This window comes from Phaenicophaeus curvirostris, chromosome 28, assembly GCF_032191515.1.
Source record: "Phaenicophaeus curvirostris isolate KB17595 chromosome 28, BPBGC_Pcur_1.0, whole genome shotgun sequence".
NCBI lineage: Eukaryota > Metazoa > Chordata > Aves > Cuculiformes > Cuculidae > Phaenicophaeus > Phaenicophaeus curvirostris.
Genome location: NC_091419.1, coordinates 6,109,211 through 6,123,018, shown reverse-complemented (window position 1 = coordinate 6,123,018; position 13,808 = coordinate 6,109,211). Strand labels below are relative to the sequence as shown.

General features: G+C 50.8%; 1 protein-coding gene across 5 annotated transcripts in view; it reads right to left on the bottom strand.

Annotated features, from left to right (window-relative positions):
• Positions 1-13,808, bottom strand: part of CRTC1 (CREB regulated transcription coactivator 1) — a 47,404-nt gene that overhangs the window by 6,991 nt on the left and 26,605 nt on the right. For 2 of the 5 annotated variants that reach the window (XM_069877799.1, XM_069877800.1), the window contains 8 exons: positions 12,819-12,904; positions 12,389-12,432; positions 11,865-12,085; positions 10,030-10,166; positions 8,631-8,882; positions 6,563-6,664; positions 1,511-1,597; positions 529-709 (listed from right to left, as the gene is read on the bottom strand). In XM_069877799.1, the coding sequence (XP_069733900.1) occupies positions 529-709; positions 1,511-1,597; positions 6,563-6,664; positions 8,631-8,882; positions 10,030-10,166; positions 11,865-12,085; positions 12,389-12,432; positions 12,819-12,904 (1,110 nt within the window). The remainder of the gene's footprint in view (positions 1-528; positions 710-1,510; positions 1,598-6,562; positions 6,665-8,630; positions 8,883-10,029; positions 10,167-11,864; positions 12,086-12,388; positions 12,433-12,818; positions 12,905-13,808) is intronic. The other 3 variants (XM_069877801.1, XM_069877802.1, XM_069877804.1) reach the window with 3 other exon arrangements.

Sequence of the window (13,808 nt, the reverse complement as noted above, 5' to 3'; positions counted from 1 at the left end):
GAATCCACCAGACCGATAACACAAATATTTACAGAAGGTGAAACCGAACCTTCAAAGGTAACAAGACTCCTTGCCTTTAATGTTGCACCATGAAGAGAATGCTGGAATGGTTTGGGTTGCAAGGGACCTAAAAGACCACCCAGTCCCACCCCTGCCACGGGCAGGGACACCTCCCACTGGCTCAGGGGCTCCAAGCCCCATCCAACCTGGCCTTGAACCCCTCCAGGGATGGGGCAGCCACCCCTGCTCTGGGCAACCTGGGCCAGGGCCTCCCCACCCTCACAGCAAAACATTTCTCCCTAAAGATCTCATCTCAATCTCCCCTCTTTCAGCTGAAAACAGTTCCCCCTCATCCTCTCCCTGATCCAGAGCCCCTCCCCAGCTTTCCTGGAGCCCCTTTCCCTACTGGAAGCTGCTCTAAGGTCTCCCCGCAGCCTCCTCTCCTCTGGGCTGGACAAGCCCAGCTCTCCCAGCCTGGCCTTGGCTCAGAGGTGCTCGACTGGTCGGTGAAGCCTGCGATTTCCTCACCTGTAAGGATGATGTTGGGGATGTTCCCATGGCTGGAGTAATTGAGCTGCTGCGTGTCCTGCAAGCTGCCGTGGCTGCCGGTCAGTCCCATCATCGCTGCCTGGGAGTAGTTGAGGGTGGAGCAGGGGCTGTACAGGCTGTTGGAACTGATGGCGTTCTCTATCATGTTAAACTGTTCCAGCTGGAGACCAAGGCACAAAGGAATCGTTACTTCCAAGCACAGAGAAAATGCAGCAAGACAACTTACAAAGCTCGAGTTACGGGGAGCAGCACTGAGAGAGACAGGCAAACAAATTCATCTTTAGGTTTCCTTGATCAAAACGTGGCCTATTGTCACTCAACTTTCCAGAGTTCACTGCCAAATTCAGAGCGCAGGGGAACGAGGAGAGGGGGGGATGCAAAAAGAAAATCACTGGTATCGTAAGAACAAAAGAAAAGGAAGCTTAAAGCAAAGTGAAAAGGCCCAAGGTTCATGCTGCTAACTCAGGTATCTGCCCCTCGAGCATCACCTCGCAGAAGCCAGCTCCTTTCTCCCTGCTCCTAGAGGCTATTTCACAGTCTGATTGCTTCGTGCACGCGCTCGTCACGCTAACGAGGGGCCGGCTCTGCAAATTGGGTTTTGGTCGCGTGCACGAGCCGTTTGCCAAATTCAGGAGTGACCATTGTTCCCACCTACAAGTGATCCCTTCCCGGAGGCAGCTACGGCCAGAGAGAGGAGGGGGTTAACTTTATTTTCATTATTTTTAATCCAATAAACCTGGCAGGACACCTTTCAAACCATCTGCTGCAGGGGCCGAGAGGGAGGGGAGGGGGGGAAGAGTCAGAAGGGGGAAAAAAAAAACAGGAGAAAAGAAAACTCAAAGTAACAGAAGTAAAGCTCTACGGACAAAATGTGATCTCATAAAAGAACCAGTTGATCTATATTTATTTTAAGCTGAAAGTGGCCGAAATATAGCTGAAAATCGGAGATGAATTTGCTCACCTGGTGGGATAGGGCATTAGCCTGCCTAGCTGTCATCTGCTGATCATAATAGGAGTCACCAAATACACTCCCCAGAATGGAAGAATGCTGAAAACAAAACAGAGTCTTTATGGCGCGAGAGTCCCCCAAGAGCCGCACCCACGGCCCTCCGGCCGCTCCAGCCACGGCCTCGACCCACCAGCAGGATCCCGGCAGCGCCCGCGCCTCGGCCCGAGCCACAAAGCCTCGCGGCGGGCACAGAAATGCAGGCATGGGACCAAACAGACTCCTCGGGGAGGACACACGACACAGAAAACTTCTGGTTTATGGATGCAGACGAGGGCGCGAGGGGACACGAGAGAGAGAAAACCACCCTGCACCCACCGGGAAGATTTTTTTGGGTGGGTGCAAAAGACAAACCCCCACGGGGAGAGGCCGGAGGCGGCGCTGCCCGGCGAGGGATCCAGCACCCAGCACCCCAGAGGAAGAGCCACGAGTTAAAGCCGTTTCCCTTCGGCTGCAGAGCAGAAACGTTAAGGAGAAGCCGGGCAGAGCGCAGGAACAGAGCTCCGAGGTGCCAACCTGTAACTTCAGCATCCCCTCTAGCACGGTAAGCGTTTACTCTCCATCATTTATCAATTATTCTAAAGGTGGCCAAGAATTTGAGGTCAACGTTTTAAAACTATTCACTTCTGTCCCAAAGACTCGACAGAAATAAAAGAAATTAAGAGATTACTTGTGTTTAAAACCATCACAAACGCTGAGCACAAACCAGAGCGGAACGCGGACGAAGAGGCTGTAACAGACAGTATCTATCAAAGCCAACTGGTATCAGTCGTGGGAAGAAAATCCAACACCCTGCATGGTATTTCCCAGCTGTGCTACCTGCACATTACACGGAAGGCTACGGATTCTCTCCCGGGAAAGCTCGGACTTAAGCGAAAGGCCGGGAACTATCTGAACAATTGCAGCAGGCAGCCCAGCCGAAGAGCAAGCACCTCCAACCACAGGATGCGTCCATCACCGTGAACACAAAAACTTCAGCAAACACCACGGTTTAAACGCTCTCCCCTCCTCCACGGCACATCCCAGCGCGGCTTACGCAGCCGCAGCAGGAGGGGACTGTGGGGACAGAAGGAACACGATATTCTCTTTAAATCAAACCCAAACCTTCCTGCCCTCAGCCAGACTCCTCGGCTAGCGCATTCGATCGCTGCTTTTTGGATAAATGGGGCCTCGAGGGAGGGATTCAGACTCCCCGGGGCGGGGGCGAGGGCTGAAGTTGAGCGCACGCCACGCGCGCCGCAGAGCTCCTCGCTGAGCAGGTCCTGCTCTTCATCACCGTGAAGTACTTTCCATCAGCCGCACGCGAGGGGGTGGGTGGCGGTTGAGTGCGCTGCGAGGAGAGAGAAATTTGCTGCGGAACAGAGCTCTGGCTAACGTCAGAGCCCTGGAGACAGGAGCCTCGTGGCCTCCCCGGGGCTGTGTTTGAGGTGAGGCACCAGCAGAGTCTGGACAGGTAGCAGAAATCGCCTGCAAATCCGTGTCGGAGACGGTAACGGTGACTTCTCAGTAAGAAACGGTTTAACTAACTGGAGCCTGAGCCAAAACCAGCGGTTACGGACAAAAATAAAGATTTTTGATTCACTTTCCTGGGTGTTTATGATCGGCCACAGCAAAGACCAGGGTACAACGATGTCTTTGCAGCCTCAGACCCTACTCGGTGCCCTCGTAGAAGCAGGGAAAAATGGAAACTGGCTGTAATTGGACCCAGTTTCCCTGTTTATCACCCCATCCTCAACGCTGCGGCGGCTGCTCTAGCCCTCACAAGACACAGGGCTGCGAGGTCACAGCCTCCTTACACCTGGTAAAAGCATTTCTTCAAGAAAAAATCCCACAACTGCCTTTAAGCCACCGATACCTCGCTCGCTGCCCTTTCGCGCTTTGCTCAGCTCCTCAAACTCCACGTCGTTCAACCTGTTACCTGCGCTACTTTTTAAGAAGCGGAGTCAGAACCCAGCGCCGGCTCCAGCGAGCGGATCAGGAGCAGCCACGCTTGACTCCGTTGTGGGAAAAGCAGCAGGCGCCGCCTCGGAGCTGCGTGATAGTTTAGAACCAGTTCTAATGAAAGATTTGTGCTTCAGGACACTGCACGCTCGATGCGAACCAGGAATACAACTGCTATTCGAGAGCTCCAGAGAGGATCAAGGTGTTTTTTAGCTTTAACTGCTGATATTTCGGTTCTGCAGGAGCTTTTCCGGAGCAGGGCAAAACCGAAAAGCTTCACGTTCCACTAAGCATCCTTCCCATCTTCAAAAGACTGAGCAACACGAAAAATAACAAACAGGAGGCCAAAACCGATTTGTGCAAGTCCAGGTTAGCGACTCCCAACAAAACATACAAGCCCTTCTTTATTGCTGGGCTCTGGAGAACACGGGTTTCTAGAGCCGAGCACGCTGGGACTCCCAAACGAAATCAACTGGAAATGTCATTATTTCAACACTTCAGCATCCTAGAATAATTTATTGACAACTCCGAAAAACATCTTGCTCACAGCACCTCCCAGAAGCAGCAGATGAGGTCTGTTTTGTCAACAGTGCATCTCCTCCGGTTAATGATGTGGTGACTGCAAGGAGAAAACCCAACCACAAAACCCCTGGCTTAAATTATTAATCTAAAAATACATACCGTGTTATCCCATCCACAGCCATTCTAATCGAAAAAGCAGATTTCTATCTAATTGGAACAGTGTGCCGGGGTTAGAGGGGAGGAGCGGAGTGGTAATAAACAAGCCATCGTCAATGAGAAGCCATGCAAACACAAAGCTGGGAACTACAAGCAGAGCTTTTCAATTCGTGTTTGAACAGGGAGACCTTCATAGAGCACACACACGGCTGAAACACGAGAGCAAATAGATCTGGAGATGGGCGAAGACGGGAAATAACTAGTGGTGAATGAACTGGACGTGATCAAAATCAAACCCAGGTCTCTTTTTGGAGTGTGTGCTGGGCTCTTCTCCCAAGGGACAGGGGACAGGACGAGAGGGAATGGCCTCAAGCTCCACCAGGGGAGGCTCAGGCTGGACATCAGGAAAAAATCTTTCACAGAAAGGGTGATTGGTCCCTGTCCGAGGCTGCCCAGGGAGGGGGTTGAGTCCCCTTCCCTGGAGGGGTTTAAGGGATGGGTGGACGAGGTGCTGAGGGACATGGGTTAGTGATTGATGGGGATGGTTGGACTCGATGATCCGGTGGGTCTCTTCCAACCTGGTGATTCTATGATTGGCTGCAGAACCATTTACCCTAAAATTCATCAGGGAAAGAGGAGCCAGGGGAAGACAACTACCCAGTCACACCTACCCGACTCCCCTCTCACCAGCCGCTGCCAGGCTGCTCCAGAACGGGCTCGGCCGGCTCCTGGCACCGCTCTGCCCTTGCTCTCGGCAGATCCCTCTGCAGCTCGGTGCGTCTGGCTCTTTGGGAGCTGCCTCCATCAGCACAACCAACCCCGATTTTGCTTCCAAATTGGTTTTTTCTTGCCCCGTTGCTTCTCTCCACGCTGAGTATCTATAACCACAGATCGCTCGCTTGCTGCTAGGAGCCTCGGTTCGTGGATGGAGGCAGGGGAGCCACCTCATCTGTAATTTAGCAAAACTAAAGACCCGTGTGGGTGTTTTGGGGAGGCCAATACTAAAGCAATTAATCTTTTCACACGGAGTTATGGTGTCCCGCCTGAAAACAGCGGAACCTAAGCAAGAGTTTACAGGATAAAACAGGCTCAGCAGGAAAAACCACAGGCGGGCACGTGCCCCACCGGGCAGCGCTTGCTGCACCTCGGCCCTTCGGCTGCCCCAGTGGCCACAGAGGCCGTGGGCAAAGCCAAGGGAGAGTTATTGAGAAGGCAAGGGGGACAGAAAATATAAGCAAAAATCAGAATTGGATGCGCTGCTCAAATAAGACCTGGACCTCAGCAGCAGGCCTGGCAACAGCTCTGCTCTCCGTGACAGCCTGGAGGGAGGGGGCTTGTTGTCTCGGAGCCACACACAGAACACGGCAGAACGGGCAGAAGCAGGCAGAAGAGAGAGGAGTTAAGAAGCAATTAAGCAAGGGTTAAGAAAATCCAGACAGTCCTGACACTCGGATCTATCGCTGAGCTTACCAGTGACCTGTCTCTGGCTAATGGCAAGGAGAGACGGAGCTTCTGCTTTGGAACCGTGAAGGGGCAGCGCTTATTTAGATAGGATCCTCCTTACAGCCTTAAACGTTAAATGACGAAACAGAAAATGCGTTTTCAGACTCTGGTGTGATGCTCTGGAAGAATTTCCCCACCTGATTTCTACAGGTGGGATTAGGAAACGGGCACGTGGAGCTGTTGTTATTGCTGCGGCGAGAACGCCCTCGCTCGCTCACATCGTGGGCACCCCCAGAACTGCCTGGGCTTTAACCGCAGCGCCGCTGGTGGATCAAACATCCCCTTCTCAGGCTTGCACACACGCCAGGCTATACAGGACACGTGGATGTACAAGAATCTACATACACAGGAAGGAAAACAGCCAGCATGCACCATAGCGTGTTCACTAACCCACTACTGCGAAGCCACCAGATACAATTCCTAATTTTAAGCGCGTTTTCTCCAGTGTTTTCTTTCCACGTGCGTGTTCCCACGTGAAGGAAGGTCCTGATGGAAATGCCTCAGGCCCCACAAGTGAGATTTAGTGCCACAGGAGTCATCCTGCTGCAGGAGGCGCCTCGGTTTCCTCCTCTCTCCCCTGCCCTCCCAACCTTATCCATCAGCTCCGAAAGGATACAGCTAATCGGAAGGGGTCTACCTGGACGCCGTGCCCACGGCACACCCTGCGGAGGCTTAATAGCGTTCAAATAGCAGTTTGGCTCAATAAAAATGCCAATTCACCAGCTATTGAAAAACTCTGGAAGGGAATGGAACCGCAGACAGGATGAGACATCGGCAATGCATGAGGCACACGGTTACAGTGAGACAGCTATGGGTCAGTGATGGAGAGACTCAGCTAAAAACACACACGAGAAGCAAGGCCTGTGGAAGCACAGAGTCCCTTACTTGAGGGGAGCTGCCAGGAGAGAAGCCTTGATTGGAGACAGGAGAGGTGGGAGACTGGTTGGCTGGGGATCCAGCATTACTGCGGTACTGCTGGAGTGAAGCCTACAGAACAACACAGAATTAAAGACCATGGGATTGATGGAAGGCTGGAAAAGCATCAACTTCTGGCGCACACGGGGAGCTGGGAGAAACCATCGTCTTCAGGGGCTCCTGGCTGCGCACGGAGACGCAGGTACTGTGAAAGGAGAGTTAGGAATCGGCGCGGCACGGAAGGGCCGAGCGCAGGGCAGCGCCGCTGAAGGGTTTTCTCACGGCTCTCGGTCACGTTCGGTTAAAAAACCACCTCCAGCAGTGCAGGGAAATCGAGTCCCGAAAGCTGGGAATAACTCCAAACTCCTTTAACTCATTCTTCACTTCAGCTGCTGCACCCGCACGATCTGAACCCCTGTTCCTGCTGCTCTGAGAATCCTTCTCGTGGTGCCCTGGGGGAGAGGTGGAGAGCGAGGGGCACGGCCACGCAAACCCAGACCCTTCCCAGAGCTGCCCTGAGCCCAGGACACGAACAGCCTCGTCCGAGGAGTCACACTGCGTTCAGCAGGTTTATAATCCTCACATTTACATCGTTCTCAGTCGTCCCGAGAACATTTCCAAAGATTTACCTTTTTTATTCAGTCGTTACCAACACTGGATTTGAACAAGTTAATAATCTTAATGGCACTTAATAGACTGTTACGCTAATTAACATCAACAGCATGGCTGTTCTCGTTATCCTTTCTCCAGCAATTAACAGATTGAGGAAAACCTGCGATGCAGTGGCTGGAAAAGGAGTGATTTAATCAGAAAGCTTTGTGGCGTGGGGGATGCTGTACAAATGATGCTTTCTGACACCCGATTCTGTCCTTCCCAAGAAAATAGGCCTTAACCCTTTTTGCTACGTGTTGCTACTCACGTGCTGGAAGCAGAGCCCCAACCCACAGCAACATTAATTTCAATATGAATCAACAAAAATGGCATAAACGCTGTCAACGAGACCCTAAAAAGGCTCAAACGGCTCAAGTTCAGAGCTTGTTTATTTACAAGTTATTTCAGCTGCTTTAAAGATAAGCACAGCACCCCAAAAGTTAAGGGCATAAAGAAGTTTAGGATGAGGAAAGCAACACAGAAAGCAAGGAGTGAAACCAGAATCATCTATACTGGTACGTGAGTATTAAAATCAAAACGCTGGGACACGGTTGGAGTGGGTCGAATCCTTTTCCACTGCCAGAGGGGTCCCTTCTCTTCCCTTTCCAATCCTGAAGGGGAAGCAGCTCCTCTCAAGAAGCACTCAGCACAAACTGTTAAAAAAACCTCATCCAGAAAAGAAACCCCTGATCAAACGGGAGATCAAAAGACAAGGATTTCTTCTCATTCTCCAGGGCAGAATGAGAGAAGGAGCCATGAAGCTCCCCTGGCCAGTTAACCCTGTGCCTGCTCTGCATTTTATATATATTATATTTATATACAGGGAGACACGACATTTCCTAACAGACTGTGTTAAAACAAGCAAAGAAAGGAATCTCTCGGTGAACCACTGCTGTACGTACACACCAGCCACAAAATCCATGTCTGACGATAATAAAGCACGCTCTAAAATGCCTTAAAATGAAAGGGTTCTGACTATCAAAAGTATAAGAAATGCTTACTTTCCAGCTTTCAGAAAACACCTGTTAGCAGGTTTCTTCATCAAAGTTCTGTTGATCCCTCCAGCCTACAGCGCGCTCGCCAGCACGCAGCGTGTCGGGGGGGGCTGCATTTAACAGCCTGCAAACCTTCTCACAGCCAGGTATGAAATCAACGCTGAGAGATTTAAGCTGCTCGAATCGAACACGGACACCACTTGATGGAACCACAGCAACCCTAAGCGCAGATTAAAACCAAATCTTCCTCTATCAAATATTTAAACGTGGGTTCAATCGAGACCGTTCAAAGCCTGCGTCAGACTCTGCCTAACTCTGGAAGTCCTGAGCTACGCTGTTAGCTACCAGGTTCTCAAAGGAGAGCTCCAGCGTTCCCAGTTTACCCAGCTTACCGAGTTGATGTCGATTCCCATGGAGGGCTGGGTCTGGCTGCCCGGCGGGGACTGCGGGATGGTGGAAGGTACCGTGACGGAGAGCGGGGGGAGCTGCGTGCCGCGCTGCAAGCCAGACGTCTGCATCAACGGAGTGTTCTGAGGAAGGGTGCTGGCCACCTGGGTCTGCGGCTGCTGCTGGGGGGTCGTCTGGGTGAAAAACGGATACGGGGGAAGCTGCTGCTCCAGAGACAACGCATCCATAGCCACAGCCTTAAAAAGAAGAAGCAAAATCCACGTTGGCAGGTGGTTTCCCTTCATTTTAGAGTCATAGAATAGTTTGAGTTGGAAAGGACCTTAAAGATCATCCAGTTCCAACCCCCCTGCCATGGTCAGGGACACCTCCCACTGGATCAGGGGCTCCAAGCCCCATCCAACCTGGCCTGGAACCCCTCCAGGGATGGGGCAGCCACAGCTTCCCTGTTCCAGGGCCTCGCCGCTCTCGTAGAGAAGAAATTCTTCCTTACACATAGCCTACAGGCCTTTGCAAACAGTCCCTCCCCAGCCTTCTTGTAGCCCCTTCAGGTACTAGAAGGTTGCTACAAGGTCTCCTCGAAGCCTTCTCTCCTCCAGGCTGAACAACCCCAACTCTCTCAGCCTGGCCTCGTACGGGAGGTTCTCCAGCCCTCGCATCACCCTCGTAGCCTCCTCTGGGCCCGTTCCAACAGCTCCATCTCCTCCTTATGCTGGGGATTCCAGAACTGGACACGATCCTCCAGCTGAGGTCCCCCAAGAGAGGAACAGAGGGGCAGAATCCCCTCCCTCCCTGCTGGCCACGCAGCCATTTTCAAGCACATCATTTCACACCAAGTGAGCTGCACTAAGCCAATCTCACCTTGTATTTAAAAAATGTTACCTAGAGGCTTGGGAACAGCCAAAAACCTGTTCCAAAAGGCTTAACGTCCCCTCCAGTGCATGATGAACAAATACACTGGTAGTATTTATAATACATAATACCCTAACCTTATGTTTAGGGTATTTAACTTATATTAAACTTATTTATTCTAAACTTTTTCTGTCTGAATGTTGAATGTCAGGTCAGGAACTCACGATCCAGGCAGTCACGGAGTCACAGTTACAAAATCAATTTAAAAAGCACATAGAGTTTCTCTCATGAATTAGAGAAACGTCTTTCCAATCACACAACTAACTTTGGGACCATTCCATTACAGAAAAGTCTTCCAATAGAAGTTTTTTACTACTGTTCTAGAAAATTCAAAGTCAAATGTGCCCCCTCTACAAACCTCCCTCTTCTTACGGCTCTGAATTGAACGCGTTTAAAGAAGAAAATTACAGAATAAGATGGGTGAAGTTTCAGGTGGCTTCTCCCTCGGTAGAAGAATTAATCTGTGGTTCCTACCTGAGTGATCGGTGACAACGGGGAAAGCGTAGGAGACATCTGCTGCGACTGTGGCCGCCTGGAGTCGGCGCTCAGCGAGAGAGGGCTGACGGCCGGCTGGCGGTGCGGCTGCGACGGGGCCGGCGTCGTCGTTATTCCTGCAGGAAGGAAGAAACCAGCTGCAATGGGAACAGAGCAACGGTTCCTGGGTGCTCGTACGGAGGCAATTACCTAAACGATGACAAACGAACGGCCTAAGTGGACAACCGCTTAATGCAAAGTGCTGAACGCGCCTCGGCCAATCAGGCTGGAACTCGTTAGCTAGTTTGCAATTAATTGTGTCAGGGTGAAGAGCATCAGGATGAGAGGAAGATAGAGGTTTATCTTGGAGCAAACCCAGTCCTGGCTGTTCAGGGTTGAAATGGGAACAGGCAGGGCAGCTCCAGCTGCGCACAGAGGCCATCGGGCATCGCTCCGTGCACACCTCCTGGGCGGCACGCACCGACCCCCGGGGCAGCACGTTCCGCTCTAGTCCTAAGAGCTCAGACTTCTGAAAGAAGAGAACAAGACTGACCAGAGGGCACTTGAGATATTCTAAAAGCAAACACCTGTTTTGTGGAAAATGCCGAAGAAAAACTGGTTACGCAGGAAGTTTTTATGGCGTCCCAGCGCACGTGAAGGCAGGAAAAACACTTCACCCTCTGAAGAGCCACAACCGAGCAGGGCGCAGGGAGAAAAAAAATTAAGTACTGTAATCTTATCCAAATTCAAGACAAAAATCTCGAGGTTTTGAAGCCTCCCCTCTTTTCTGCCTCACCCTAGAGGAACCAAGACACCCCGGGAAGTGATTTCAGGACAATGTAGCTTGTAAGCTGTTCTTCCAGAGCTGCCAGAAAGGAGGAATTTGCGAGAGCCTGAGAGCTCCTAAGCACTTGGCAAATGTTCAAGGCTTCCAGGCAGGCTGCCAGGGAGCCAGGAAGTCCGGGCTGCCAAGGAGCCAGCAGGCAAACTGGCTCAAACGGCGCAGATTGCAACGTTTGAACAATCGATGTCGTCTCGGGGAACGTGTCAGCGAACCGACAAACCCAAACGTGCAGTCACGAACTGCTGGCAGCTCTTTGTTCCCCACCTTCTCTTGGGGACAGGCCTGGGCAGCGTGCAGAGCTCCCAGCAGAGCGCGAAGCCTTCACCTTTCCTGCTAAAAAGCCGAGAGATAAGGAGAAGCAAGGAAGGTTTGGAAAAATCAGTCAAAATAGCACCAAACTGACTGTGCCAATGATTAAACTATGGGATAGTCTCCAAAGAGAGGCAGGAAAATCCTCAGTGAGCACCTCTTCTTAAATTGTTATGTCCTTGATTGCTTTGAAAACATTTCCTGATCTATGATACACTTATCGGTTTGGTCTGACACCGTCTGCTTGGCTAATTATGGCTATGGTGAAAAAATTAGCAGCCCAGTCCAGCCTAAAGGCACACAAGGTGTTTGTTTCCTTTTACACACGCAACAGCTCCTTCCACAGAGTCACCAAGCTCTACATGCCTGACAGCCCAGCTCTGGAGCACCAAATAGGCTCTTTTGAGACCTGGAGAGTTGTTCAAGGACGCTCTGTTGAGCGGCTGAGGGATGTGGGGTGGTTCAGCCTGGAGACGAGAAGGCTGTGAGGAGATCTTAGAGCAGCTTCCAGTAGGGAAAGGGGCTCCAGGGAAGCTGGGGAGGGGCTCTTGATGAGGGAGGGCAGGGATCAATCCGCAGAGATGCGCGATTACCTCTCAGGCACCACAGCAACACAACCTCATCCCTTCAGACAAGTGACCCAGGAGGGACGATGAGAACCACCTCGGAGTGACGATCTTACCCTGACTGGCAGTGCTGATGCCCAAGTGAGTCAGGTTGGCAGCAAGATTTCCGGTGCTGTTGGAGCTACTCAGGGCTGGGAATGTGGATTCCTCGGGATCTAACGGCGTTGGGAGAGGGGAAGGGAAATGGATGTTCGTCAGGTCTGGCAGGGAGCCGCCCGTGTTGTGCGTGGCAGGAATCAGGGTTGTAGTGTTTTCCTGGTCAGCTGATGGGAAGATGCTAAATAAGGAAGAGAAAAAGGAAACGCACCTCAATTTAAATTTCAGCCTGGATAGATCAGCGTAAAACCTCTTTATAAAAAGAAAGGTGCCGTATACAGAACTCAGTATCGTGTTCCCGATAAAATGATGGGAGCTGTAACAGCCAGTGGGTCCCTCCAAGAGGCCCTGGCCTGGCTTGTATCTATCGCAGCGTTAGACCGTCTACAGGCTTTATGGAAACTCCAGAGCAAGAGGACACACAGCGCGCAACATCCTTAAAGATTTCAATGCTTTTTAACAAAAAACATTGCTCAAAACTTACTTGATTCCTGGAACTTCACACGATTTAGGTCTCGATGACCCAGTCTAAAATAGAAGGAGACATTTTTTTAAGCCAAAGACACTGCTAGAGATAATTTCATAGGACAGATTTCAATCAGAAAGTTTTATTTAATTGAACACATTTCTACACAAAAGCTGTTCTTCCACACAAGAGCTCCGTGAAGCTCTTATGCCTGTCACCCCTTGTGCTTTATTGGTCCAACAAGGCTCAAATTTAGAGTTCTTCCCAATATAATAAAACAAGCACACGCACTCTTACACGTAAAGTACCCTCTAACCTAATTGCTAGTGATTTGTTGTTAAATACAGCATTTCATCTCTAATCTTCGTTTCACAATATTTAGCACATTAATTTACCAGGGTATACTTAGAAAATAAAATCCCTACACTTTGAAATGTGAGTTTCCTACCTTTTTAGTGTCCCAGCCTTGCTTAGAGAGGGTCTTGTCCGCCTCCGAGGTGGTTTCCTCCATGCCAGGGACAGTCAGTAATAAAACTAAAACAATGAGAACACAAGGAATCGTGGGGAAAGGCTGTTTAAAAAGGCTTGTGGTGATAGGACGAGGAGCAATGGGTATAAACCAGAGAGGGGCAGATTTAGACTAGACATAAGGAGGAATTTCTTTACTATGAGAGCGGTGAGACCCTGGAACAGGGAAGCTGTGGCTGCCCCATCCCTGGAGGGGTTCAAGGCCAGGTTGGATGGGGCTTGGAGCAACCAGATCCAGTGGGAGGTGTCCCTGCCCATGGCAGGAGTGGAACTAGTGGGCTTTGAGGTCCCTTCCAACCCAAACTATTCTGTGAATCCATAAAATAGTAACTATTCGATGTTCTACAGCTCTACGAGGATATGGAAGAGCTGCAGTACAGAGCATACACATCTGCGTGTTGTGCGTTCACCTCTCTCTGGGTGGTTGTTTAAGGATTAAGTTTCTCTGCAGGGATTTAAGAGCTTCCACTGCGTTTCTTGAACAGAGAGCAGGACCAAGGGCCAGCAGAGGGCACCAGGATTGTTAGTGCCGGAGGGCTCATCATCAGAAATAGCATCAGAGCATTGTGTGCTGCCTCTGAGGGTGTATTCACACCAGTGACCCCAATCCTGTAAATGAAAACTAGATGAACTCTGGCTACTTCGATATCCCCGTGATCTCCACACTTGTCTAGAAGCTACTCGAAATCACAAACCTCCAGTACCGCTGAGAGCGGCCTCACCAGCATCCCACAAGCCCAGGTGACACCCCTCAAGGTCTCAGAATAACAGAATTCGGGGCTCAAGGAAACATCCTGTTGGCTTTGTATATTTTTTTCTGGATTATGGTACCCAGATGCATAATTTTGGTCCCTTGTCCAATTCCTGCGCAACTGAATATCAGGAGTGTTTTGCACACCTGTATTTTGAG